We start from the raw sequence: 21,511 nt of genomic DNA, 5'->3' as shown, positions 1-21,511 counted from the left end.
AACCTTTAAAATTTTAAAAATAAAAATTTGAAATTATGACACCAAAAATGAGGACGTTAGTTAAAGGAAATTAAAAGGTACAGTGCCAAAAGTGAAATCCCTGCAAGATGCATGGAAAATTTTAAAAGACACCATAATAGTGGCTCAACTTAAATGCATACCCCAAATTAAAAAAAAAATAGTAAGAGAACCAAAAGAGTGCCACCATGACTAAACAAAGTAAAAGAAGCAGTGAGACATAAAAAGGCATCCTCTAAAAAGTGGAAGTTAAATCCTAATGAGAAAAATAGAAAGGAGCATAAACTCTGGCAAGAGAAGTGTAAAAACATAATTAGGAAGGCCAAAAATGAATTTGAAGAACAACCTAGACAAAGACTCAGAAAGTAATAGCAAAAAAAATTTGTAAGTACATCAGAAGCAGGAAGCCTGCTAAACAACCAGTGGGGCCACTGGATGATCAAGATGCTAAAGGAGCACTCAAGGACGACAAGGTCATAGCGGAAAAACAAAATGAATTATCTGCACCAGTCATCATGGCTGAGGATCTGAGTGAGATTCCCAAACCTGAGCCATGCTTTGTAGGTGACAAATCTGAGAACTGTCCCAGATTGAGAAGTTGTTAGAGGAGGTTTTGGAACACACTGATGAACTAAACAGTAATAAGTCACTCGGACCAGATGGTATTCACCCAAGAGTTCTGAAGGAACTCAAATGTGAAATTGCAGAAGTACTAACTGTAGTTTGTAACCTATCATTTAAATCAGCTTCTGTGCAAAATGACTGGAAAATAGCTAATGTGATGCCAATTTTTAAAAGGGGCCCCAGAAGTGATCACCACAATTATAAGCTGTTAAGTACCAGCCAAACTGGTTGAAACTATAGTAAAGAACAAAATTGTCAGACACATAGATGAACAATTTGTTGGGGGAAAAATCAACATGGTTTTTGTAAAGGGAAATCATGCCTCACCAGTCTACTAGAATTCTTTGAGGGGGGTCAGCAAGCAAGTGGACAAGGGAGATCCAGTGAATACAGTGTATTTAGATTTTCAGAAAGCCATTGACAAGGTCCCTCACCAAAGGCTCTTAAGCAAAGTAAGCTGTCATGGGATAAGAGGGAAGGTCCTCTCATGGATCTGTAACTGCTTAAAAGATAGGAAACAAGAGGTAGAAATAAATGGTCAGTTTTCAGAAAGGAGAGAGGTAAATAGTGGTGTCCCGCAGGGGTCTGTACTAGGACCAGTCCTATTCAACATATTCATAAATGATCTGGAAAAGGGGTAAAACAGTGAGGTGGCAAAATTTGAAGATGGTACAAAACTTCTCAAGTCCCAAGGAGATTGCAAAGAGCTACAAACAGATCTCACGAAAATAGGTGACTGGGTAACAAAATGGCAAATGAAATTCAATGTTGATAAATGCAAAGTAATGCACACTGAAAACCATAACCTCAATTATACATATAAAATGATGGGATCTAAATTAGCTATTACCACTCAAGGTACGCCCACATCTTGAATACTGCACGCAGATGTGGTCGCCCCATGCACATGCAGGCTCTTCAGAAGTTAATATGCGGCTCCTTGTATAGGCACCAACTGCAGGGCTGGAGCTTTTGGCGCCAAGTTTCCAATGTGCTGGGGGATGCTCACTGCTCAACCCCTGGCTCTGCCACAGGCCCTGCCCCCACTCCAGCCCTTCCCACCCCCTCCCTTGAGCCTGCCATGCCCTCACTCCTCCCAAGAGCCTTCTGCACACCATGAAACAGCTGATCAGGAGGTGTGGGGAGGGGGAGGCGCTGATCAGTGGGGCTGCTGGTGGGTGGGAGGCGCTGGGAGCAGGCAGAGGGAGGGGGAGGAGCTGATGCAGGGCTGCTGACATATTTCTGTGGCTCTTTGACAATGTACATTGGTAAATTCTGGCTCCTTCTCAGGCTCAGGTTGGCCACCCCTGTGACAGAGGACTATAAAATCAAGACTGGTGTGGAGAAAGTAAATAAGGAAGTGTTATTTACTCCTTTTCATAACACACAAACTAGGAGTCACCAAATGAAATGAACAGGCAGCACATTTAAAACAAAGGAAGTATTTTTTTCACACAACACAGAGTCAACCCGTGGAACTCCTTGCCAGAGGATGTTGTGAAGGCCAAGACTATAAAAGCATTAAAAAACAAAAAAAAAGAACTAGATAAGTTTATGGAGGATAGTCCATCAATGGCTATTAGCCGGGATGGGCAGAGATGATGTCCCTAGCCTTTGTTTGCCAGAAGCTGGGAATGAGCAACAGGGGATGGATCACTTGATGATTACCTGTTCTGTTCATTCCCTCTGGGGCACCTGGCATTGGCCACTGTCAGAAGACAGGATACTGGGCTAGATGGATCTTTGGTCTGACCCAGTATGGCTGTTCTTATGTTCTATCCTAAGGCCTAAAATTATTATAATCTGTTAAAATAATTTAAATTCAATTAATATTCAAGCCATACATATTTGCTGCCAAAGTTTTAAGTAAAGTCAAACAACTGAACCAGTGGAAGTGAGTGGCTAAGCATCTGGAACCAGGGTTTGTTGAAGTGCTAAACAGTTTTTGACAGTAGTTGCCTCTTATTCAGATGAAGGCATATTTTCAATTTATTCATCTAGTTTAGTTAAAAATTAAGAAACAGACTGGGAGTTGAAAAACAGAAAAACTTGTTTTCCTCTTCATATCTATGACTAAAGAGGATGCGATCTACTACTTCTAAAATGTTGGTAACCAGAAAATCAATTCACTTCACTAACTACTAATGATAGTTCCTGTTTAAGTAATCAATTAGTTTTAAATGCAACACATTTTGATACACTTTCTTCTTATGCATCTCTAGCACTTCTAAGGTTGTTTTATTTAACTAAAAAAATTTAAAATGCCGTTTTTTGTTCAATTTTTTAATTGAATTCCAATTTCCATCCAAATACAGTTTGACACATCACTGGCAAAATAAAATAAAAATCAATGTGTTAGTCACCATTTTCTAACAATAAAAAAAATAAAAAAATAAGCATCAAAATAAATATATGTTATGCTACATAACTGCTTAATGTGTGCAGACATAGTATTTGCTAAACGGAGGGGATAAAGCACCAAGTGTATTTAAAGGCCATAGTTAGTTGAAAAACATTTTTTAATGGTTACCAACCAATGAGAATCAACCTCTCTTTAGGAAAAGAACTAAAAAATACAAATACAAAACAAGACTAAAATCAAATATATAAATCAGTGTTTCTGGCTTCGGGATTTAAATCATTATCAAAATAATCCACTCTTGGGTTGTGGCTTTACAGATTAGATTAGCAATTAAATTAGTGTTGCTTATGTAAAGGCAGTGTGGACAAAATAGATATTTGTGGGAAAAGTGGACAAATGGATTTTCCAAGGCTAGCACTATTGACAAAGCAGATAAGAGGCACAGCTAGAAGGCAAAAGATGACAAGCACAGAAGAACAGATATGCAGTGGTTTGAAGGTCACAAAAAGTGAGGGGAAAATGGGGAGTTAATGTAAAGATCAAGGAGAGAACAATATGGGTGACATTATCAGGTTTTCAGGCAAATATGACCTTGGGGATACAATGCATTTTGTATGAAATGGAGGAAAATTATGTGTCAGGCAGATTAGAGTTGCAGTAATCAAAAGAGGAGACATTGAGTACCTGGATGAGAGTTTCTGATGTCCGGATAAAGAGGAAGGGTCATATCAGAGGGATGTGGAGAAAAAAAGCAACAGAATTTAGACAGAGGCTGGATGTGTGGGGCAAGGTGCAGGAAGAATTCAGAGATGACCTACAGCTGAGTAGCCTGAGTGACACAGAGGCTGACAAAAGAATGCACAGATTAAGGTGAGCTTTGTGGGGAAAAAAAACCAAGGAACTCTCTGGTAGACAATGCTGTATTCAGTCCTTGGACCCACTGCAGACCCTCTCAGCTGTATATGGACCTGGACGGATAGTTGGGGATTCCAGTACTGTAGCCAGCTGTACCATCTCCTGCCCAGCCATCAGTACAGGGGAACAAGTAGAAGCAGACCTGCATGCACTTCAGCAATCCCTAGCTGGTAGTTGGCCTTCAGAGGCATCTAAAGCTAGGGCATAGCTTAAAATAGTACTTAAACAGCTCTAAGCTATCTTGAGGTGGCAACCTGGAGGGAGGCAACCTGGCATCTAGATATCCCCCTAATCAAAGAGTTGTCACACCTCCTTTGTTGCACTCAGTGGAAACTAGGTGCAGCAGAGGATATTGAGCTCACTAAGTTTAAGTTGGCAGTGAGACATCCAGGACTGAGAAAGGAGGGAGCACCCTGACAACAGTCACTGAAGAAATAAAAGAGGTAAGGCAAGGACAGTAGAAAACAAGGCAAGGACAGTATCACTGAAGCCAAGGGAGTTCAAAAAGGACATGTAACTGTATCAGCAGAACCAAAGAGGTCAAGGAGAATGAGAATGTAATACAGAGGCCTAGAGATTTGGCCAGAAAGAGGTTGTGAAATACCTTGGTAAAAGCAGTTCCAGTGTAGTGGAGGAGGGGAGTGAGTTGCAGGATTTATTTAATCATGTTATTCTCTGTGGTTTCATTTTTACCTTGAAAACCTTTTAATATTAAAATGTATTCTGTTATCATTGAAATGGAAATCAAAGACATTTTACTTTGATCCAGGAAACAAAACAGAATCCAATTACACTTGCATCCTAGTAAAATTCTGTTACAGATACTTAATTTGTGGTTAAAATTTTCAAAAGCACTAAAGAGATTTGGATGTCTAAGTCTCTTAGATTACTGGAAATTGTACCCAGTACATTGAAGAAGCTGTGCCCTGATCCTCAGATTAGATCCACACAGTCAAAACCCTGTGTCTGCACAGAGCCCCATTGAAATAAATGGGTTCACCAGCATGGATACAGTTTAAGGATCATGGGATCAGTAAGAAGCTGAGTTAGAGCAGTGAGGAAAATATTAGCAACCTTTAATATAAACCATGCAAGCTCCAAAACCTTGTGAAATTACATGCTTTAGACAGGCTATACAGAACTCTCAAACTGCATAGGCTTAAAGGCCTGATCTCTGAGGTGCTCAGCACCCTTAACTCTCATCGGAAATAGCAAAGCCTTGTCTACACTAGGTAATTTAAAAAGTAATTAAATGATAATACCAGTGATAGAACTGGTGGGAGATCTAATGCTGACAACAGTCCAGTGGGATCGAGCATTTTTACCATCACACAAATTAATCTTGCTAACAGCAGCTTTACCAGTGGTAGGTAGCTCATGGACATCTTCCCCTACATTTCTATACTACTAAACTGAAGTATTTTCCCCTTTATACAAGATTTACTCACATGTAAACATTACTAAAATTGATAACCTCACCACTACCTTCCACTCTCATGCTGCACATCCAACGAGTCTTGACAGTTCTTTGACTGTGGAAATCCTCAAACGGATGGCTACACAAGAATAATTATACCAGGAAGCTTACTTTTAGAATGGTTTTACCCTTATTGTGGACAGAACATTATTTTTAATTTTTCATAAATGGCTTTCTAATAGTCTTTGCAGCGATGAAAGAGGTATACAATTAAGTCACTGCCCAGTAATTTTGCCTTGTTGAAATTTCCATGAAACCATACTAAAAGTTATTTCCAAGAGGTAACGCTTCATTAAACAACTTTAAAATGCCCAAATCAGTACAATTCCATTAAATGTTTAAAGAGAAACACTAAGATTTTCCTATGTAATGTTGCATATTATAAAATATTTAGAACATAAGAACAGCCATACTGGGTCAATCAAAGATCCATCTAGCCCAGTATCCTGTCTTCCGACAGTGGCCAATGTCAGGTACTTCAGAGGGAATGAACAGAACAGGTAATCATCCAGTGATGCATCCCCCATCACCCATTCCCAGCTTCTGGCAAACAGAGGCTATCCTTGCCCATCCTGGCTAATAGCTATTGATGGAGTTCTTTTTTGAACCCTGTTATAGTGTTGGCCTTCACAACATCCTCCGGCAAAAAGTTCCACAGGTTGGCTACGCATTGTGTGAAGAAATACTTCATTTTGTTTGTTTAAAACCTGCTGCCTATTAATTTCATTTGGTGACCCACAATTATTGAGTTATGAGTAAATAATGCTTCCTTATTTACTTTCTCCATACCAGTTATGATTTTATAGCCCTCTATTATATCCCCCCTTAGTTGTCTCTTTTCCAAGCTGAAAAGTTCCAATCTTCTTAATCTTGCCTCATACAGAAGCTGTTCCATACCTCAAACCATTCCCCCCCCCTTTTCTGAACCTTGTCCAATTCCAATATATCTTTTTTGAGATGGGGTGACCACATCTTCACAGTATTCAAGATGTGGGCGTACCATGGATTTAGACAGAGGCAATATGATATTTTCTGTCTTATTATCGACTCCTTTCTTAATGATTGCCAACACTGGCAGCTTTTTTGACTGCTGCAATTTTACATCAAAAGTAGACAAGTATGGGAACATCAGAATTCCTGTTGCAGTGAACTTTACAAGGAAAATGGCTGCCAAGAAGTAAATAGCGTAACTGTGAGTAAGTAACTTTCCGTATTGGTTTCAATGGGAAAAGCACTGAATTTTGAATATGTATTAGATCAATTTTGCTATATACTTTTGTGAAGTCTATTTTAATTTAGCTTGTTTTAAATTTATTTTACTTTACAGGCAGACAAGATTTGAGAGCTTTAAAATAGATAATGAGGTCCCCATCCCCCCCCCCAGAACCGGTGTTCCTTTGAAGTGTCTCCCTATAACCTAGGCACTCACTTCCCCCACTACTAAAGCCTGGGTGAGAAGTGGGGGTGATAGTGCTGATTTGCAGGTAAACTTCTCTTAACTCACACCTCCATTAAAAAATAAAGTTCACTAAGAAGGGAAGAGCAGAATCATCAACTTGTTTAAGTACTCTATATATGTGGTCTCCATCTCCTCTGAGCTTGTTTCCATCACTCCTCCCTGCTTCAGAAACTTTGGGTTTTCCCGCAAAGTGAGTATGGATTTAAAATATAGCTCTGACTGGCAGAGCAGGCTCTTCAATACCGGAAGGACGGAAGGAAAGAAAGCTGGAAAGTGAAGAAAGCATTTCATAGTAACACCAGTTCTAAGGGGGATGATGTACAATACCAGATTGTATCTGCCTATAAAATAAACAAAAACAAGTTAATGAAAAGTTATTTCCCACAACAGCATATTAAACACACAGTGAAGTTGATGTAAACGTAATTAAAATGAGGTATTTGCTGTACAAAAAGCAACGGGGAAGAGATTCCCTCCATTACAAATCTGTTCAGGGGAAAGACAACCTCTGTCGAACAAGTACGTTTTAATATTTTCATTGTTAAATGTAAAAATAAAAGGAGTACTTGTGGCACCTTAGAGACTAACAAATTTATTTGAGCACAAGCTTTCGTGAGCTATAGCTCACTTCATCGGATGCATTCAAATGAGTTGTTTAAAAAGATTTTATAGTACATTACTCTTCTGAAATTTAGAAAAGTCACTAGAGTTTGTTTAAAAGGGCACAATCTCTTAGTATAAGCCCAAAGTTTAAATTTATTTTACAAAGGCAAATAAAATATTCGTTTCTAAACAGCTTAATTGGGTTTCAACTATCCTCTGGAGACTGAAACCGAGATATTACTAGTAGTTCATGGCATCCAGAAACTGAAACAAATTACACTTCCTATTGTCCAAGTTGACTCGAAAGAAAACGTGCTTGCCAACATGGATGGCAAAAGCGAATTTTAAAAAGTGTCTTCGGTTTAACTAGTCTAAAAGGCCAGCACCCACCGTGAGTCGCATGCAAGGCGTTTCCCGACTGTATTTGATTAAATATGGAAATCTAAGATTTCGTACAATATGTGTTGGGGTAAGGCGAGAACGGGCCCATTTTTTGATTGTGCCACCATCCTACAGTAAGGACCTGCAGTTGGTCGGGGGAGCCCTAACTCTAAAGAGCGAAAAAACCGCCTGTGCTCCCCGCTTCCCAGAGCCACTCCTCCCACCTGCTCCCGTGCACACGCCCAGCGGACCCCTGCAACTCGGCCGCCCCCTCCCCCAGCCACAGGGAAGGCCCGGCCAAGCTACTCACCCAAGGCCTACACGGGGGCGGGTACCCCCTTCGCCACCGCCACCCCCGTACCGCGCTGCCCACCCCAGGCCGCTGCCCCTAGGCGACCGGCCTCGTAGCTCCCGCTCACCTGGTCGCCAGCGGCTCCCTCTCCGGACATGGCGGGTTAAAACAGGGCCGAGCAGCGGCCCCCAAAACAGATTAAAACCCTTTAAAAAGCGACCAGCGCTGCTGCGGCGGCTCCCCGGGTCCCGCCAGCCACACGGCCGCCGCCGCCGCCGCCGAGTCCAGCAACCCAGGGTCCAGGAACAAAATGGCCGCCCAGCCGCCCCCGATCGGCTTTCACGGGGGGAGGAACGGCACCGCGCGGGGGCTGCTGGGAGGCCGAAGGAGCAGAGCGTATGCGCGAGGATTGTAGAGAGGGGCGCCGCGCTGCGCGGAGACGCGCGGAAAAGGAGGAGACGCAGGGAATAGCGTGTCACGCACACCCTCTGACCTCAGCACGCCGCAGCGAGGCGGAAGTGATTGGTGCGTGTACAGAAGCAAAAGGAGGCTCCCGTGGGTGGGCCGAAGGAAGCAGCTGGTACTCTCCCGAGCTGGTCGTGGTGCGCTCGTGCACGGTGGCGTCAGCCTCCGCTTCCCCGCGCTAACTGTTGGTGAAGAGCAGCCCCCTCAGAGCTCGTTGCGCCAGACTAATGGCGTGGCTGTGCTGCGAGTCAGAGGAACCGGGATCACCCCTACAAGAAGTAGCTGCAGCCCCGTAGCCCGAGGGAGATGGGAGAAAGCCTCCTTGGGGCCCCGCTTCCCTCTGATTGTTTCATACTAACGGGAGAGCCAACAGCACCCCTGGCTGAGGACCCCGCCAAGTGGTAGAAACACCATCCATCATCTCCCACCATCATCTGGCTGAGTTCCCCAATGCACCAACATCACCTACATTTTATATAGAGTGAGCTTCAGCCACTGGCATCTCATCTAGGCCTGGATCACTGGGCCAAGCATCTAACTGCAGTGGCAGGGTCTGGTGAGATACAGAGCACCAGCACAGCAGCCTACATCTCCTCTTTAATCCTCTCAACATACCTGTATACATATTCAGCAAGAGGGGAGACAAGATGGAAGCCTCTGGAGCTCGCACAAGACAACACTCTTAAGAATGAAAGCAATTGCCCAACATCACTTTCTGTAAATGCTCAGCAAAAAAAGGAATAGGGCCACCAAGAGCAGCCCTGTCAATTTCTGCCACAGTTTTCAGGTGAATCAGTAACTCCTCAAAGTCAATAATATCAAAAACAACTGATAGCATTAAATCTATCAGTATGGAAACCCAATCATCCTCACTAAGAGGAGATCTACCAGAAGTGCTGTTTGTTTGAAGATCTCAGACATATAGGTGTTCTAGTCTTATCCAGAACTAGAAGATTAGATATTGTGCAATAATTAACTAGCTTGTTAGAATCATGTGGGTTCATCTTCTGCACAACAGCTTACTTAAGATAAGCTGGCATGCTACCCTCCATAAGGAAAGTGTCAACAATGTTCACCAGCAGTGGATCAATTTTTATCTCTAGGAGGCCCACATCAGCCAAAAGGGACTCCTGTTAAAAGGACAGGTTATAGGATGAAGAGCTCCCAGCACCTCTAGTACCTCAGTGAGTATTACCCCAAACTCATCCAAAGAAGAAAGCATTTATACTGCTTTGCAGCCACAGAACCAGACAGCTCACTCTAAATCTGCAAAATAATTAGAAACTTCTCCACAACAGGAAGAAATTTAGAATAACCAACCTGTCTGCTTTGTGAAACAAATACACTATTTATTATTATTATTTTTAATTATTTGCATTATCACAGTGCCACTGCCTAGGAACCCCAGCTGAGGTGAAAGCCAAAACTTTCTTTGCCTCCTGCACAGCAATGACGTAAGAATTCTGAATCTCTCTGTATGATACAGTCACTCAGCTTTAGTTAAAGACTTCTGATACTGGCATTCTAGTCAGTTTCTCTCCTGCCACATCTTTCACATATCATCTGTTAAACCATGGAAGTCTGAGGGCAAAGAAAGAAGAAGTGCCCACTGGGTACTTGACTGAGGATAAAAGATTAATATAGCATCCTAATCAACTCACAGTAGAGCAGCCTGTGGGAAGAACAGTATCTTCCTTCTGGGTCTTCGTAAAGAGTTCTGATTCAATTTGCCTTCGAAGACAAACTATCAAAATACTCCGACGGGTAAAGTGCCACAACCTCAGAATTCTGGAGATGATGGTGGGTTTTATGACACTGGTCTAATTTCCAACTGCTCACTCTAATTGCTAAATCAAGAATGTAATTAGTTACATGACTTTAATACTTCACTGGGGTCTGCACCACTTCATCCTGCCTGATGTACCTAACATATACACCTCTACCCCGATATAACGTGGTATGCGGGAGCCAAAAAATCCTACCACGTTAAAGGTGAAACAGCATTATATCGAACTTGCTTTGGCTGCAAGCATTTCCATTATTAATAGTCACTCCCCACTGACCCCTCAGAACCCCCAACCCATCCAACCCCCCCCGCTCCTTGTCTCCTGACTACCCCCTCCAGAGATTCCCCACCCCAACCACCCCTCCCAAGACCCCACCCCCTATCTAACTCCCCCTTCTCCTTGTCCCAGACCCCCCCCTCCAGAGACCCCCCCCCGTCCCTAATCACCCCCAGGACCTCACCCCTACCCAACCCCCCGGTTTCCTGTTCCCTGACTGCCCCACCCCCATCCACACTCCCACCCCCTGACAGGCCCCCCGGAACTCCCATACCCTATCCAACACCCCTGTTTCCCATCCCCTGACCGCCCTGCCCCCAGAACCTCTGAACCACCCAACCCCCCCCCCCTGCTCCCTGTCCCCTGACTGCCCCCCGAGACCTTCTGCCCCTTATCCAACCCCTCGGCCCCAGCCCAGCACCCTTAACAGGCCGCCGGAGCGCGCAGCCCCGCCCCCCAGAGCGCTGCTTTAACATGTTATATCCGAATTCGTGTTATATCGGGTTGCATTATATCAGGGTAGAGGTGTAGGTTATTAATTTCCTCCTCTCCACAATGACTTTCAGTGCAATAGATTTTTGGTTATAAATACAATCTTGTTTTAAAGTAGCTCGATTTCTGATTCGGTAGTGTAATGCCCTTCCCAGTTTCTCATCCTACTCAATTACTGGTATAAAAGGAACTATTCAGAGCATGGCCCATAGAGACTCTCAACCATTTACATCTTAAAACCACACATACTGTATTCTGGGCCTTCAAAATTATCGCCATTTGAGCCTTGTTGGTGGCTTTGAAAACAAATTTTTCTTCTCCATATCCATATATTAGCTAAATAGCATTTTAAAGATCACTTTCAAATAATTATGAAAATAACAAGACTGAGATTGTGAATATTTTAAGTCTCACACTGGTCTCTCAGTATTCTGATAATTTTCTAGCATAGAGAATGCAAAACAAAATAAAAATAACCTCTACCAATATACAAGTTAATGGAAGAAAAATAAGCTTAGTATTTTTTATATCACTCACACAATAGCTGTTAGAGGAATATAACTATTAGGGCTGTCAATTAATCGCAGTGAACTCACCCAATTAACGCCAAAAAATTAATTGTGATTAATATCAGTTTTATTAAAACTGAAACAATAGAATACCAATTGAAATTTGCAAGGTATTTCATGCCAGATATGCTAAATATTCGTATGCTCCTTCAAAAGTGTCATGCAAATGCCTGTTCTCACTTTCAGGTGACATTGTAAACAAGAAGCAGCAGCATTATCTCCTGCAAATGTAAACAAACTTGTTTGTCTGAGCGATTGGCTGAACAAGAAGTAGGACTGAATGGACTTGCAGGCTCTAAAATTTTACATTGTTTTATTTTTGAATGCAGTTTTTTGTACATAATTCTATATTTGTAAATTAAATTTTCATGCTAAAGAGATTGCATTACAGTATTTGTATTAGGTGAATTGAAAAATACTATTTCTTTCGGTTCTTTACAGTGCAAAGACTTGTAATCAAAAATAAATAAAGAGTAAGCCCTGTACCCTTTGTATTTTGTGTTGTAATTGAAATCAATATATTTTAAAATGTAGAAAACATCCAAAAATATTTAAATAAATGACATTCTATTATTAACAGGGCGATTAATCACACGGTTAATCACTCGACAGCCCTAATAGCTCTATATTTTTTGTTCTTCTTTTCTCTATCTGCTGTCTGTTTATTTTCCTGTCTTTGGACTGTAAACTCTTCAGGGCCCTTCTTCTTTATTCACTGACTGGTATGTTTATTTATTTAATTTATTGGTAATAAATAATACTCCATCCTTTAAAAACAGAATTACTTTCTTACTACAATCCAGGCACAAAGTAAGCCAGTATGAAATATGGGAGCAGATTCTCTGGCGGTGTAAACTGTTGCTCCATTAAAATTAGTGAAGGTCAATGGAACCAGGACAATTTACACCAACTGTGGGCATGCCCCATCATCTTATTTCTTTTACAGCCCAACATGAGAGAATTAAAAGAGGCGCCTAAGTTACAGAAATAAAATTCCTTTAGAAAAATCCCTGTAGATGTTTTGGTCGTTGCAAATTCTGGTTGAAGCTTTGAATGTTTTTTTCAATTACGTTTATTGGCTTTCACAGTAGTGTGATTAGAAAGGCATTTTATTTTTTTATTTTATTTGTGGGAGGTGAAGTCTGTCACCTAACAAGAGTCAGCCCAAATGCATTTGCAAGGGCTGTGTTGTTTAAATTATAGATTGTGTTTGGAAATAACATGAAAAACAGTTTATAGATCTGAGCTTGCTTGTTAAACAGAGCTTCTCTGAATTTTTTTTGAAAGGCTCACATAGTTAAAGCAACAAGACAATTTCTAATTTGAGCTACACTGTAGTGATTCATGCTTTGTTCAGTAATAGGCATGAAGCTGAAGGGCAAATACACAACTAAGTGTGAATTATTTGAGTAATTCTCTGTGGACTCCACTGCTCAATAACTGAGTATGGTAGGAGTTATGCATCAGTGGACGAACACAAAGGAGTTTATGTATGGTACCAATATTTATAGCAGCTGTTACTGTGGCACCTTAGGTGCTTCAATTACAAAAATTAAAGATACAAATTACATGCTGCTTGAAGAAACAATTAAAGTAGAATCAGTCAATCAAATGCTAAACAAGATAAATGGACTTTACATTACACCCTGAAGGTTGTGAAATTCAAACCCTGGCAGACCACAGAGTGGAGCAGATTTCAAAGGCAACTGCTCTCAGAGATAGCCAAATCATTGGTTGCCCAGATGCTATTTAACTGCTACCGCAGAGTATAGGGTAAGAGGTAGTTTTTCAAATAACTGAATCTCAAGCTATTCAGAAGTTTCTTGCTGTCAAACATTCAGCCCACTTCATGTGTTTGGCCCTCATGACATATTCCAATTGTCAGAATTCTTCTACATTTTGAAGAAAACCTACTAAATGTGAACTGAGTGTAGTGGATAACTATGTCTTCCTGAGTCTAGAGACATCCTGAGGCTAGGTCCTCACTAGAAATGGTGATACAGTAGCATAGTTGCTGCTGTGCTGCTGTAGCACTGTAGTGTAGACCCTATAGCAATGGAAGAGGTTCTTTCATCAGCAGCAAATCCACCGCCCTGAGAGGTGGAAAATAGATTAATGGAAGAATTCTTCTATCAACCTAATGCTGTCTACAGTTAGGGCTTGTCTACATTACCGCTGGATCGATGGGCAGTGATCAACAGGCAGTGATCGATCCAGCGGGGGTTGATTTATCATGCCTAGTCTAGACACGATAAATCGACCACCAAGTGCTCTCCCTTCGACTTCGGTACTCCACCGTAGTGAGAGGCGGAGTTGACGGGGGAATGTCAGCAGTTGACTCACCGCAGTAAAGACACCGCTACATTATTCATGTAACTGAAGTTGCGTAACTTAGATCGATCCTCCCGCCCGTAGTATAGAACAGACCTAAGGCTCAGGCTGGCTTAACTATGTAGCTCAGAAGTGTGAATTTTTCACATCCTTGAGTGATGTAGCTAGGTCAACTTAAATTTTAAACATAGACCAGGCCTGAAACAATGTCTCTAAGAGGTGTGAACTGTCCTGTTCAATTATTAGGGGTTACCTCTGAAACCCAGAGCTCTTCACTCCATCAGAGGGCTTTGTGGGAAGCCTTCACTGTTCCCACTCCATCATAGTTCTTCTGAGGTAGTGCTGGCAGGGAATACCACACAGAGTCCTTTGCTGAGTAGGATGGACTGTTGCTTGCCTGAAGACGAGGAAGCATTGGTTGGGAGTTGTGGGGGATGAAATCTACCTAGGGAAGAGTGGTGGCGGCTCAGCAGATGGCTCTTGTGTGGGTGGCCCCATTACTACATAAAGGCCATATTCTACCCTTGAAGTTTGTACGATCTTCCCATTGATTTCCAATGGGTGTTCTTTGGTTTGAAGGAAGAATGTAATCCAAAATGTATATCTCATCTCCACAGACCCTAATTAAAAAATGGAATTCATCTGACACTCCAGTTTACATTGTAAATGCAGAGAACACAATGCCATCCACAGCCTCAGAAACAACTCTGACATAATAATCAAAAAGGCTGACAAAGGAGGTGCTGTCGTCATCATGAATAGGTTCAGAATATGAACAAGAGGCTGCTAGGCAGCTCTTCAACACCACTTTCTACAAGCCATTACTCTCTGATCCAACTGAGGATTACCAAAAGAAACTACAGCATTTGCTCAAGAAACTCCCTGTAAAAGCACAAGATCAAATCCGCACAGACACACCCCTGGAACCCCGACCTGGGGTATTCTATCTGCTACCCAAGACCCATAAACCTGGAAATCCTGGATGCCCCATCATCTCAGGCATTGGCACCCTGACAGCAGGATTGTCTGGCTATGTAGACTCCCTCCTCAGGCCCTACGCTACCAGCACTCCCAGCTATCTTTGAGACACCACTGACTTCCTGAGGAAACTACAATCCATCAGTGATCTTCCTGAAAACAGCATCCTGGCCACTATGGATGTAGAAGCCCACTACACCAACATTCCACACAAAGATGGACTACAAGCTGTCAGGAACAGTATCCCCGATAATGTCACAGCAAACCTGGTGGCTGAACTTTGTGACTTTGTCCTTGCCCATAACTATTTCACATTTGGGGACAATGTATACCTTCAAAGCAGCGGCACTGCAATGGGTACCCGCATGGCCCCACAGTATGCCAACATTTGTATGGCTGACTTAGAACAACGCTTCCTTAGCTCTCATCCCCTAATGCCCCTACTCTACTTGCGCTATATTGATGACATCTTCATCATCCGGACCCATGGAAAAGAAGCCCTTGAGGAATTCCACCATGATTTCAACAATTTCCATTCCACCATCAACCTCAGCCTGGACCAGTCCACACAAGAGATCCACTTCCTGGACACTACGGTGCTAATAAGCGATGGTCACTTAAACACCGCCCTATACCAGAAACCTACTGACTGCTATTCCTACCTTCATGCCTCCAGCTTTCATCCAGACCACACCACACGATCCATTGTCTATAGCCAAGCTCTACGATACAACCGCATTTGCTCCAACCCCTCAGATAGAGACAAACACCTACAAGATCTCTATCAAGCATTCTTACCACTACAATACCCACCTGTGGAAGTGAAGAAACAGATTGACAGAGCCAGAAGAGTACCCAGAAGTCACCTACTACAGGACAGGCCCAACAAAGAAAGTAACAGAATGCCACTAGCCATCACCTTCAGCCCCCAACTAAAACCTCTCCAACGCATCATCAAGGATCTACAAACAATCCTGAAGGATGACCCATCACACTCACAGATCTTGGGAAACAAGCCAGTCCTTGTTGACAGACAGCCCCCCAACCTGAAGCAAATACTCACCAGCAACCACACACTGCACAACAGAACCACTAACCCAGGAACCTATCCTTGCAACAAAGCCTGTTACCAACTGTGTCCACATATCTATTCAGGGGACACCATCATAGGGCCTAATCACATCAGCCACAATATCAGAGGCTCATTCACCTGTACATCTACCAATGTGATACATGCCATCATGTGCCAGCAGTGCCCCTCTGCAATGTACATTGGTCAAACTGGACAGTCTCTACGTAAAAGAATAAATGGACACAAATCAGACTTCAAGAATTATAACATTCCAAAACCAGTTGGAGAACACTTCAATCTCTCTAGTCACTCGATTACAGATCTAAAAGTGGCAATACTTCAACAAAAAAACTTAAAAAACAGATTCCAATGAGAGACTGCTGAATTGGAATTAATTTGCAAACTGGATACAATTAACTTAGGCTTGAATAGAGACTGGGAGTGGATGGCTCATTACACAAAGTAAAACTATTTCCCCATGTTTAATCCCCCCTCACCCTCACCCCCTGCCACTGTTCCTCAGACGTTCTTGTCAACTGCTGGAAATGGCCCACCTTGATTATCACTACAAAAGGTTCCCCCACCTCTCCGCCCCCGCTCTCCTGCTGGTAATAGCTCACCTTAAGTGATCACTCTCGTTACAGTGTGTATGGTAACACCCATTGTTTCATGTTCTCTGTGTATATAAATCTCCCCTCTGTATTTTCCACAGTATGCATCCGATGAAGTGAGCTGTAGCTCGCGAAAACTTATACTCAAATAAATTTGTTAGTCTCTAAGGTGCCATAAGTACTCCTTTTCTTATTGAGAACCTAAGTGTATTTCAAGAATCATGGACATCTTTGATATAGCCACCTTTTGCCAAAATAATTCAGCTGAGTTGTGCTATTGGCTCTGTTGCTGCTCCCAGACTCTCAGATACAATGAGGGTCCCTTTTATCATCAAAAATGGCCAGAAGACTACATTTATTTCTGATTTAAATTGCAGCAAGGGAGATTTAAGTTGGACATTAGGAAAAACTTCCTAGCTGTAAGGGTAGTTAAGCACTGGAACAAATGACCTAGAACAGATGTTCTCAAAGTGGGGAGTGCAGAATGTATTCTGGGGGGCCTGAGAAGCTTTAGGGGAAAAAAGCTTACTGTGCACATTCAGAACTGGGCAGCGGGAGAGCAGTGGCTGCTGGATGGCTGCCCTGCTGCGAAGGCAGCACCACCGCCAGCAGTAGCACAGAAGTAAGGGTGGCAATACCATGCCATGCAGGGATAGCTTAAAAGATCAACCAGCAGCTTCATCTGATGCAGGATGCCTTCTGAGCAGAATGGGCCATTGCAGGCATCTAACATGTGCTCTCAAGTCTTTGTGCTCACACCTTATTCGCTACCAGGTGCAATTCAAGGTGTTGGTGATTATCATTGGTCTTGTCAGCATTACAAATGAGTGAAGTTCTATGGCCTATGTTATGGAGGAAATTAGACTAGATGCTCATAATGGTACCTTGTGGCTTTAAAACCTATGAACCGATGAAATACTTCTGTCAGAGGACCCAGATACAATGCGAATAAAGGATGGTTTCATTTTACTGAGTAGACAGGAGCTACTCATGTTTTAACATTAGTACACAAAAGGAGGTGGAAGATGCTTAGAGATTTGGAATATTAGAAGTAGTCAGAGATGGTTTAGTGGACAGAGTGCAGGAAAGGGTGAAATGTGTAAATTAAATGTAGTTTAGCACAATAATATAAACTAAGGAATTTATTGATATTACCATAAATGTGGCATAAACAAATATTAAGGATGAAATCCCATCCTTATTGAAGCCCGTGGGAGTTTTGTCATTGACTTCAGTGGGTCTAGGATTTCACCCTGGTTGTGTGTTTTAGCACAATACTGAAATAAAAATGAACATCCTTAGAAATATTTGGGTGAGCTTTCCAGGAAGTATATATAATTCACGTGTATTTAGATTTATTTCTCTCTTCCTAATTCCTGTTCCTTTTTTACTTGAATACTTTTCTCCACTCAATCAATTCTCTTTCTTTCTTATACAAATATTAGTCAACTTTTATTATTTAATAATTTTTTATTTACATTTTTCGTGTAAACCCTTTTGGAAACTTAACAAGCTGGAATCTAGGGCTGCATGTCTTTCTATTAGCACTTTATTTTCAGGGTTCATGTCAGGAACAGCATGACATCCACATTAAGCCAACAATTAGGGGTATTCTGGCTCTCAACTGCTGGAAATCTTCAGGAGTGAAATGGTGTCTATACAGAAGAGAATTATATAATGGTTTTCAGCTAATTTGAGGGCAGAGAGCAATCCTCTTTTGCAGTAGTAATTTAAGACGCAATCCTGTGAATGCTTATGCTTGTCCCTACCTTTAAGCCAGTGAGTTGTCTCATTTGCCTCAGTGGAAATGGTCACATGCTTGAAGTTAAGCATAGACATATATGTTTGGAAGATTGGGGCCTAATTGTGTGCCCCAAATTTTCTAGGTTCAACCTGAGACACCTAGGGCCTCCTTTTCAGAGGAGCTGAGCACTCCCCACTGAAGCCAGAGATGCAGCTCAGCATCTCTGAAAAACCAAGCTCTGCATGTCTCAAACTGGGCACCCAAAATGTGAGGATACTTTTGACAATGTTGGCTTTAATCTCGCTGTGATTCAGTTACCCACTTATAAAATGGGGATAAAATATCTTCCTAGCTCTTAGTGGGGTTGTAAAGATAAATTAATTAACATTTGTGAGGCATGAACATACTAGAAAAGACCATGAGGAAATTAATGTCTGTAAAGTATGTCTGTATTCAGTGAAAGCTTTGGATGGTGTGCAGTAAATGAGATGAACGTAAAACGAAATATTGATCAACACTGTCTTACTTGTGAACCGAATGAAGGGAATAGTATGTGAACATGTAATAAGAACTACATATACTCACAAAGGTACATAATTAAGGTTCCACAGACAACCTTAGTTCTGGCATTTGCAAACTTTTGAGTGCTAGACTTTGCAACCTAAATAACATTATTTTAACAAAGTCTTTTTTGTGTGTAATTAAAACATATCTTTACCACCACCAAGTGATAACCAAATTTTTCTTTCTCACATCCCTACAAATTCTGGCAAGTGTTTGTTTCAGTGTTATCACTAATTCGCTAGATGGCAGACTAATACAACTCCAGCAAAAACTCTTTAGTTCAGTTCTGGAAAGCATGTGGTCATGAGGCTCAGCTCATTCCTGGCAACAGTCCAACAGGGAAAATGGAATCTCTGTAATTTCTGGTGGTTTTATATCTAGATTCCAGAACTCTACCCTCTCACATTCCTATGTCACAGCGAATGTGGCTTTCTATGACTCCCCTCCAGGACACTCATCCTGCAATGATGGGTCACTTTTTAAATATTCAAACTATGCCTTATTTCAGAAGGATAGTTCTAAAGCTGTTTGCACTCAAGGTAGAGATAAAAGTAGCAAGCAAGGGGATGTGAGAGGGAGGAAGCAGATGTTAAAAGCTGAATGTCATTCAGAGAGGGAACAGCTCCTAATATTGAGGCTGTCTACACTACACAGCTTTTAGGGACATGGATGTGTCACTACAGCCGTTCCGCAAAATGTTGTGCAGTGTAGCCGCTGTTTGTCAGAGTTCCTGCCAACAAAACACTTCCCCCCAATGAGTAGCATTTGCGTTGTCGGCAGAAGAGCGCTCCTGCCGACAATGCACTGTTCACACTGGCGCTTGTTGTGGCAAAACTTTTGTCTTTCAGGATTTTTTTTTAACACCTCTGAAAGACAAAAGTTTTGTCGTTCTGTTGCTAGTGTAAACATAGCCTTAGAATAGTTTAAGCAGTGATTAATATCCAATAATTAAAAAAGAAAATAAAGCTCAAGGTGGGGCAGAGCATATTTGTATTTTGTGTGTCACATGTTTGGGTATTAAGTATCTGCCTTGAATGGTCCCTTAGAATATGTGCTAAAGACTTATGCTATACAATCTGTTCTACCTTACATTGAGCTCTGAGGCTTGTAGTATCTTTCCTCGACCTGAAGAAGAGCTCTGTGTGGCTTGAAAGCTTGTCTCTTTCACCAACAGAAATTGGTCCAATAAAAGATATTACCTCACCCACCTTGTCTCTCGTGCAGGCTTTGGCTATAAACATACATGCAAAACTTTTTAAATGTAAAATTTTTTTAATTTATATTTTTTAATTTATAATATTTATAATTTAATTTATAACTGTACACAAGTTAATGGTCATCAGGATGATGATGAATAATTTTTAGATCTGTTTGTTTCTAAAAAAAATGCCAGTGCTTATTGAAAAGGAAAAGTAGACACTGCAGACAAAACACTTAGTCAGTCTTGCCTGCACTGTTCTACATGTTTTCTAGTATAGTCGAATAACATTTAAGCACCACATGGCACGAGTGGAAGAGTGAGTTTAACGACCATTGACTGCTATGTGTTTTCATAATATATTACTACACCAACACCTGTGTGACATAGGTTCAATTCTGTACCTGCTTTGTGTAGAACACTTATTTTCTTAGATGGAAATTCTACGCTCAGAAGATGAAATTCACACCCCGGACATAAAATCTGATGATTCTGGCTCCCTGTGTGTGGACTCCAGAGAGCTGGGGGAAGTGAAATTGAACAATCACCCAACCTGGTAATGGGGGAGTGGGGCTGCTTTGGAACTGGGATGTTTAATATTTTACTTAAAGCCCCAGCTCCTGGACACTAGTGCTTTCATTTAAACAAAAAAATCTTAAGAAAGTTTCTAGACCTCATGATTTTTGGGGGCTCATGATTTTTGAACACTGGAGGTTGGCAATAACCTTCTTAAATAACCTTCACTTCTTAAATCTTTAGTCTAAATTTAGGCCCCCATCCTGCACTTGCAGCTTGGAGTAACAATTCGTATGAGTAGTCCCACTGAGTTCACTCACTTGTGTAAAGTTACTCATGTATGTAAGAACTTGCAGGTTTGGGGCATTAGTTTGTAAACTCTTTAAATCAGGGATTGTGTCTTTATATTTGCCTATGAAGCATTCAGATTCCATCATGATGAGCATAGTATAGATGCAGTAGTTAGATCAGACAGAAAGACAAGTGCACACCCAATGTCATCTAAAAGTGTGTTATAGCCTTTTTTTCATAGGAACTCAGGCTTTGTCTTGACTAGGGCCTTGTGTTCACTCAAAAAGGTGTGTTAGATGTACACCTTTTTGCCTAGTATACAAATAGTCACAGATTTAAAGGTGTGATGCTAGATCATGTTAGCTAGCTCAATTGAACACCTTCTAAAACTTAAGTCATGACAGGGTTTAACTCAGCCAGTACAGCACAAAGTACAATTTATTTTGTCTTGAGCTGCTTTTAACAAAATAGTTAAACAGGAAAGTA

The 21,511-nt window shown here is 41.6% G+C and overlaps 1 protein-coding gene across 3 annotated transcripts in view; it reads right to left on the bottom strand.

The window, feature by feature from the left end:
- Nucleotides 1-21,511, bottom strand: part of CSTF3 (cleavage stimulation factor subunit 3) — a 136,662-nt gene that overhangs the window by 68,321 nt on the left and 46,830 nt on the right. The window contains exon 1 of one of the 3 annotated variants that reach the window (XM_073347710.1): nt 8,259-8,541. The exons of the other annotated variants lie outside the window; for them this stretch is intronic. Coding sequence (XP_073203811.1) covers nt 8,259-8,288 — 30 coding nt within the window. The 5' untranslated portion in view covers nt 8,289-8,541. Of the gene's footprint in view, nt 1-8,258; nt 8,542-21,511 lie in introns of those variants that run through there. 3 annotated transcript variants of the gene reach the window in all.

Source organism: Lepidochelys kempii, chromosome 6 (genome assembly GCF_965140265.1).
Source record: "Lepidochelys kempii isolate rLepKem1 chromosome 6, rLepKem1.hap2, whole genome shotgun sequence".
NCBI classification, from domain to species: Eukaryota; Metazoa; Chordata; order Testudines; family Cheloniidae; genus Lepidochelys; species Lepidochelys kempii.
Note: the sequence above shows the minus strand (reverse complement) of the source record. Positions and strands in the feature narration are given on the sequence as shown.